The sequence below is a fragment of the Strix aluco genome, chromosome 8, assembly GCF_031877795.1.
Source record: "Strix aluco isolate bStrAlu1 chromosome 8, bStrAlu1.hap1, whole genome shotgun sequence".
Classification (NCBI taxonomy): domain Eukaryota; kingdom Metazoa; phylum Chordata; class Aves; order Strigiformes; family Strigidae; genus Strix; species Strix aluco.
The window spans coordinates 1,254,386-1,262,920 of NC_133938.1; the positions used below are offsets into that span (position 1 = coordinate 1,254,386).

The 8,535-nt window shown below is 40.9% G+C and overlaps 1 protein-coding gene across 1 annotated transcript in view; it reads left to right on the forward strand.

Moving 5' to 3' along the window:
* The window catches only part of NEGR1 (neuronal growth regulator 1), a 290,159-nt gene extending 281,918 nt beyond the window's left edge, over positions 1 to 8,241 (forward strand). The window contains exon 7 of the mRNA XM_074831746.1: positions 4,671 to 8,241. Within this exon, the coding sequence (XP_074687847.1) occupies positions 4,671 to 4,795 (125 nt within the window). The 3' untranslated portion in view covers positions 4,796 to 8,241. The remainder of the gene's footprint in view (positions 1 to 4,670) is intronic.
* Positions 8,242 to 8,535: the final 294 nt, after the last annotated feature.

Here is an 8,535-nt window from a genome sequence, read left to right on the forward strand (position 1 = left end):
AATAGTTACCAAGATATTGTTCTGGATGAGAATCTTTAGCCAGATAAATACCTCTCTGCGGGCCAACCGCTGTTCTCCTCCCCCTTTCTGTGTACCAAAATCTTCACATGCTGTAAAATCAGTTATAAACAGAGTACTCCATTATAATGGTGGTGGTAGGTATTATGGAAATGCCCAGGATAGCTGCAGATGCAATCACAGAGTCAAATAATTCATGCTTTTATTTAATGCCTAATCATACATACCTCCACCATTATCTTCCTGTACAAATATTAAGACTGCAAGTGCAAGTGTGTGTGTCTGTATAAAACAATGACATTCAATGCTAAGGTCTTAGTGGGGAGAAAAAGAAGCTGTGAGTTTTATGCTATTTTCAAACATTTAAACCTTTTCATTCATTCCTAAACTAAGGTTTTGAGTCTGACAGGGAACCATCAAAAATACCCTATGAAAATTAACTGGTCCAGGTACAAACTGACCTTGCATTACACAGCAATGATAATGAAAGCAAGGACTACTTAGTTCTTATCAAAAATAATTATTCATTCTAAACAAATGACTAAGCAGACCATACTAAGAATCTTTAAATTTTAAAAGTAAGTTTGTTTACTTTTTAAAGTTCATAAAACACCACAAAAGATCTACCTAATTTTATTAATATTTAGGAACAAAATTTTCTTTTGCCAGCAAAGCAATCAGATAGCCACAGGAGAAGTTAATCAAAATACCAAGGTGAAAAAGAAAAGGACTGCAGAAGCTTGTTAATTTTTAAGAATTTTTAAGAGCCAAGCACAACATTTTAAACTGTATGCCATCCAGTAGACTTACCATGACAATGTAATTGATGCAACCCATTTGCCACTAACTGTGAGAGAGGGACATCTGCTTATAAATTCACTTTGGAGACTAGAAACACTTGGAGATTTCCTGAAGTCAAATTAAAGTTAAGAGACATAATGATCTGGCAAGACTTTCCCAGCCATTAAGTCACCATCCATCGTACCTGAGACAACCGGGTGCTCCCCAGCTGAACGCCCGGGCAGCACCCTGCCCGTTTCTGCCAGCCCAGCTTCCCAAAGGGTGCTCTAATTTGGGCTGCTAATTATAAAAGCAGACTATTAAGGCAAACCGAAAGTCAGGCTTTTTCCACTGACAGATGAATTAGAGGGTTGAGGAGGTGCACCACGATGCACATGTGGAACTTCTGGTCCTGTGCAGGCATATGGCAAATGTTTTCCAGCTAACAGTTCCAGTTTGAATTAAAATAGCGTGACTTTTTAAACCTGCAGTATACAGTTCCGAAAAAGCCCTTTAAAGCCAATTTCTGGTCAGTTTGCCTGTTGGCACGCCATAGATTTTGGGGACATTTCCACGGTGACAGCAATTTCTTCATCCGGCAGCACTCTTGGGGCCACGTGGATGCAAATGTGAATAGCTCTGGGTTTATTTTTGTTTTCTATAGCAAATGCCACTGCAGGTGTCACTCAGTGAAACTGCACCCAGCAGGTCCCAGCCAGCAGACCCTAATGACAGCAGGCTCACATCAGTTCACCCTCTTTAAAGGAACTCAGGAAATGGAACAGGTATTAGAGGGGCTGGAGAATAATTTTAAATTTCGGCTCCAGCTCTCTCAGAACATCAGTCCCAGTGAACCCAGAAGCCATGCAGCACAGCTGGATTTCATCCTTTATTGTAATACCAAAGACAGGTTTAAAGAAACTCAGAGAGCTTATTAAATGCTGTTTGGAACAGAAATCCTGTTTGTCAGACCCAGTCATAGCATCGAGGTCCCATCTCCTCGGGGGGGGTGAGGTGTGGGACAGGGTGGGATCCGGCAGGGCTAAAATATTGCCCGTGGACCAGCAAAACCAGCTCCTGGCCTCGTTTGGCATCCTGCACCTCCCTGTACCACGTGAACTTGGCCCTTGGGGCAGTTTATTCAAACCCAGCAGAGTTCAGTGGCTTAAACTTCTCCAGATTTGCTTCTCCTTCGGGTTTCTTTCACATCAAATTCTTCTAGTTAGCCAGCTTTAGGAACCATAACGCTTTTCTATTATCTACCCAAGTCTATGTACTTTTCCCCCATTAATTCACCTAGCACCTTTGTGCTGAAACAATCCAGCTATGATTTAATAAGCTTTAGAAAGATAGTACTGGTTCCTATGCAGGAAATCAGATTTACATAATTTTCTACTCGCTTTTATAGCCACCGTAGTTCAAATTATCTTTACGTTGGGGAAACTGTTTTAATATGATAAAATGAAATACCACCTACGCTATGCTTCAGCTTGCTAGCCTGGTTTTTGTAATAAATTAAATGTTGATTTGTCATACTGACTTACCAAAGTTCCTTTTTAATGAGAAGAGAGTGCTCTGTCCTGCAGTTAGTCATGGTTATAAATCACTAAACTAAGCTTCAAAATCAAACTTCATCTTGTAATTTTTTTTATTACCTGAACCTTTCTTCGTGGGGGAAAAAATGAGTGATTTTTTGGTTTTATCACATACTCTGCACCAAATTAAATGTCATATGTTGAAAACGGACCCGGTAGCACATAGCCCAGATTTTTGTATAGAAAGAAAAGGGATGTTTATGTTTCAGTATTCGGACTGAACAAGACTTGAAATTCAGGAGACTGCATCCTGAAAGAGCAAACAGGATTTGGTGAAACCTCCACTTTTATTTTGTGGGGTGATTGCTGTAGTCTCTCCTACTCCTCCAGACAGGCTGCAATTTCAGTGAAATCCCCTTTGTGGGTTTATTATTGTTGTTCATTTTGGGGCGGGGGGGGGGGCTTTCTGCGCAAGCCAGACACCAGGTACTGACCCCGCAGTGAGATCCTGCTCTCCTCCCTGGGCTCCATCCTGCTCACACCCCAGAACCCTCCTGGGCACCCCAGCAGCACGGCCCGCGCCTGCCATCAGGGGTGCCTCACTTCTCCTCCTCCTCCTCTCCTCCCAGAAAGGAAGCAGATTTGGTGAAGTTTGCTTGCTCGGCAGCACGGCGTGCACTGTACCCTGGTGTCTCCCTAACAGAGGTGGACTTGGCACTGGCAAGGGGCAGCGGCGCTGTCGGAGGTGGATCCTGGGCTTGGCGCCAGGAAAACTGTCTTCTGCACTGTTGGTACCTGCTCTGTGTACGTCTCCCACATACCTGCAGAGTAGAGCCGCTGGCTGAAGTCTCATCTTCAGACCATCTCTTGGTGTTCTCAGTGCAGATAACCCTGTGGCTTGAGAAGACCTCAGGACAGCAATACAATGGGGTGGAAGGAGAGATCCTGCAGAAGAGGCGGGATCCTCCAACCCTGCACCAACCTGAGGCTCCAGGGAGACCTCCCCTGTTCATTCACGTGTAGATCACGTGGTTTTCAAAGTATCCACATTAGTGGTTTCTCCCTTTTGCAGCACAGCCTTTGCGTGGAGCATGCCCAGCTCACTCAAGATGGGTCATCAGGAATGAGGTTGGAAATGCCTGTTCCCCTCATGTTTTTTCAACTGCTCTGCCCTCTGCAAGGAAAAGGCCTTGAGCACCAGGACGTGGGTACCAGGCTGGCTCAGTCCTGCTCAGCATCCACCAGCTAATCTCTATCTGTGTTTCTGGCAGACATTGGGTTAATCTAGTCAAAAAAAGCAAATTCTGCAACTTGCATCTAAACAAAGTGCCATTGACATAGCGATGCCTGCTTGTAGAAATGGCACTCGATACAAGACTTGCACAGATTTTATGTTTTAGAATTATCTATAGTATATTCATATAGTCTGGAAAGCAAAACCTTTGATACCAGTGATCAGCCAAAGAGCACAGGATGCTGCTCATGACTATAAGAGGTTGGGTTTCATGCATCGTATGAATGAAAAATACTTGATTTGAGAGAAGTTTCATACAGAAATCTGCCAAAGTGGGCCTCCAGTGTTTATTTAGCAGCAGAACATCCCAATAGCATCATCCCAATCGCTTGGCTGTGCACAGGATGAGGTAACAGGTCCTTTTCCTTCATCCTCCTGTGGCTTTACAAGGCCAAAGTCTTTGGTTTCTGCCTGGGGGGGTTCCCGCGCCGCAGTCAGGGTAGCCTGCAGACAGCCTGCTCATGGCTGCTGCAAGTGATTCTTTCCTCACTTGTTTCTCGACACTGTTTTCTTATATTTTAACTCTCTTTGCATGCACTTACTGTAATATTTACCTAGGAATTTGAGAAAGACTTTGTATTAAAGCAAGTAAATATAATTTCTTCAAAGAGACTGAAAATAAATATGAATGTCTTTGGCTAAGCAAAATTGTCAAACTTTGGCATCTAAAGTTAGACAGAAAATGAGTTCTTCTCCAACAGAGTTAATATATTCACCTCTCATGGATTTCAGTGGCTATCTTAATGCTCAGTAACTTAAAAACAGATAAATTATTCAGATGTTTAAACATGAAGCGCTCATCTGATGTTAAGTACTCACATTTTTAAATGCTTGCCTTAATAACAATTTATCCTCTTTAAAAGAAAAAGTAATATTCACTGACCAGTGTAGCAGGAGGGCTTGGTACTTTTGCAGCATTTTCTCCAGTTTTCAGAACAATGCTTTTGCTGCCTCAATAGTTCTCTTGGGAGAATGAATGAAAACTAAGAATTTGGGGATCTAAGTGGAAATTTTCACTTAACCCCTTTTTCTTCTCTTTGCAGCTCCCAGTACAGCCCAGTACGGGATCACCGGTGACGCCGAAGTCCTCTTCTCCTGCTGGTACCTTGTGTTAACACTGTCCTCCCTCACCAGCATATTCTACCTGAAGAACATCATTCTGCACTAAATGTAAAGACCCATAAAAGGCTTTTAAGGATTCTCTGAAAGTGCTGATGACTGGATCCAATCTGGTAGAGTTTGTTAAAAGCAGCGTGGGATATAATCAGCAGTGCTTACATGGGGATGATCGCCTTCTGTAGAATTGCTCATTATGTAAATACTTTAATTCTACTCCTTTTTTTGATTAGCTGCATTACCTTGTGAAGCAGTACACATTGTCCTTTTTTAAGACGTGAAAGCTCTGAAATTACTTTTAGAGGATATTAATTGTGATTTCATGTTTGTAATCTACAAGTTTTCAAAAGCATTCAGTCATGGTCTGCTGAGTTGCAGACCGTAGTTTACAAAAAAAAAAAAAATATTGCAGTAAAAATGTGCTTCTTTAAGGCTGCAATACAAATATTCAGTTCCCTTCTTTAATAGCATTCTATCCACATTTACACAGAAACATTTTTTCTTTTTTGATAAAAAAACAAAAAACAAATAATATTGCCTTCAAAATATTTCTTCAAAATATTACACATATCTAGATTTTCTTCTAGCATGATATTCAGGTTTCAAGAATGAGCCTTGTATTATAACTGCATTGTGCAGTACTGCTTTCTGTTTCCTTTCCTTTTTCCTGCAAATTCAGCATGGGTGTGCCTTCATAAACCACTACTTTCCTCTTCCTCTCCAACAAATCTGGAATGTGTTTTGGGAAATGCTAAAGCATCCTTTTGAGCATAAGAAATCTCTAGTCGAGGACAAAGGTGCTATTGGCTAAAAGGAAAAACCTCCTGTCCCATCTCCAGGGGGTCATTGAACTGCTTCCGACTTGGGTTTTTAGGCAACCGGTCAAGGATAGCACCAACTCCTTTTTATGTTTTCCATCTACCAGCACTAACCAGTAGGTGATCTCTGTAGAAACTAGTTTTCCCATTACAAAACAGAACGCAAATTATTTTGAGACATCTTTTGAATGTAGGAACGTTTCCCTTAGTCATGCTAAATCAAAATTCCTAAATGGCTGTAAATGTGAGAAGCTGAATAGTCCCTTTTGTATTACTGGCAAAAACTATGTGAATTGGTATTTTTCTTGCACTTAATTTTGTACTGGTTTGGCTAATTTAGCAATGATAAAGGATGCTTTTAAATATTAGATATCTGAAAATACATGAAATATCAAACAGAATTTTATATATATACATATATATATAAAATACATATATATATTAAAACGAGGTTGCTCCAATAACTGTACTGAAGTGCATGTTGCCATCCATGATAGAATCATCTTTACAGACAGGACTTCATTACCGATGTACTAACACTGTACAAGTATCGTACCACAGCAGTTAAGTCCTCACACACAATTCCTAGTACTGCAGTCTATTAAGATAATACTCTCATTTCACTCAGTGAAGGATCAAGTTTCAGAATAGCATAGAATGCTACTAACTTTTTTTTTAAACCGCCCCGGACAGCATTAACACAAAATGTTGCTCACAGTTTAGAGATGAATTTAAAAATGCCATCTGTGTAAATTGTTGGGGCGTGACTATGGCCAACAGCCCTTGAACGCAACATCTCCTGGTGACCCCAACAGGTCTTGACTGGCTTAGAAAGCAGCTATCGATGGCAAGAATAATAAAACCATTATCAACGTTATTATTCCCGCTTTGTATATGAACTCCAGTAGGCGACACAACTATTATACTACAGCATTTTTTCTCCTGACAGTAGGGTTTTGTAGCGAGCAATACCAGATGAGCACTGTGCATACTGTGCACATACTGTGCAAAGTTCCAAATTGAGTTTACAGACCCCCCAGCTTTTTGAAAAGGCGGGCTCGGCGTTGCGCTAGGCCCAATATATACTATCCCATGCTAACATGTAGACAGAATATGCAGTGAATCTGTTGTAGTTACTGATAAACTCAGACGCAGGGTATAAACAGAAATATGTTGACTCCAAAATATGCAATAAAATGTCCTGGATCACTCTGTGTCAGTTCAGTGGCAGATCGTACTATTCCTATCATATTATTTACAGCCATGTGCTAAGCAGTTGCTCTTTTCAGAATGTGGCATTTTTTAAAACCTTGAATAACATGACAAAATTCATTCTTTGAGGAAATAGTATAAACCCAATTCAAATTATACTAGACACAGTCCTGATATTCTGATCTCTCTTGTATTGCAGCTTTAAAGTGCTATATTTTAGAATCCATTCGCTAGAAACAGTGGTGCTGCAGAAAGTATCATGTCAGTACAGTTTTATGAAGAAAGAAAAAAGGATACGCATAGCCCAACGCATATGCCTCGTCTCACGTAAAATTGAGAGATGTTTCTATACTGTGGCTGGATCAAATTATATATTTCGATGATATATTTCATTTCAGTGATTCCTGATATCTGGATCCTGGTATTTCCAGCAACAGAATAGAATGAACAGCAGGTTTATTAAATATGAAAAAAAAAAAAAGTAATAAATGAAGTATGGACTGTTTGCATTCATACCAGGTAGAGCCACTGGATAACATGGACAAGATACTTGGTCCCTTCTCTGAACTTTCATTTAAATTTGAGGGGACGCAATTATTGTCACGTCAAAAAAGAGAACAAAACTAAAACAAAACCCACAAACATTTCTAGGTGCCAATGGCGTTTCCTTAGCTGAAATAGGTATTGAATATCTTCAGCAGCAGCCATGTGTGTGTGCGCGCGTGTGTGCGAAGCGCAGTGCGAGGCGTGCGGGGGCTGCGCCGATGGGCCGCGCGCCCGCGGGGTCCCCAGGGTCGCTCTCCCGAAGGCTGCGCGTGAGGCTCTGCCCGCCCAGCCCTCCAGTCCTACAAAAGAGATAGAGCCGTGCTTAACTTTCTGCACGGGTCGATTCAACAGGCGTAGCACATCTAGCCAAGCGACCCTGATTTTTGCAGGATTGGAGATGGAGGCGGTGTTGATCAAATAAAGAAACTTGGTTCTTGGTGAATCTGTTCCATGCGGTAAACTGGTAATTGTACAGATTGGGACTTATTGGGGCGTTCGGTGCAGACTGCTGCAAATTGAACACAACCACACTTTACGAAATCTGCCCACCCTGTAATTTGTGGGGTGTATTTGCTTTAGGCAACTGTTTGAAGGTATGTTCTATGCTTCTTCAAAGGGTTAACCCATACTGTTCATATCTGTCGGGCAAACATTATTATATTTATTCCCACCTCTCAAACGTGAAAAATAAATGGCTTAGCTCCAAGCAGTATAACTGAATATTTATATCCAGATTGTTGTCCACATTGGAAACCCCAAAGTCTGTAACACCGTAAGTTCCTACTTGTGCAATAACTCAGGTCTGCAATTACCATTGCATCGGTGACATACGTAGAAGCAATGATGCTCTAATTATACAGTTGCTGATCGTGCTATTATACTAATACTGAATTAAAGGATGTCTCACAACTTCTTGAACAAATGCAGTTTCTCAAGGGTTTATAACTTGGCAGGAAATGTATCCTTCATAGCTAGACAGCTTTTTTTAAACTTTTCAATATATATATTTTTTTTAGGAACTATGATGTTTTTAAGATACAGGAGTGTTAAAAACCATCACCAGTAAAAGCTGCTTTTTTGCACATTTCAGAGCTAGCGTTCTAGACAAACAATGGTAAATGTTATGCTTACCAAAATCTCCGCTTAGTCCACATAACTGTGTTATAAAGAATGTGTATACCAAAATATGTATTTACATGGATAACAGTATGCCTTA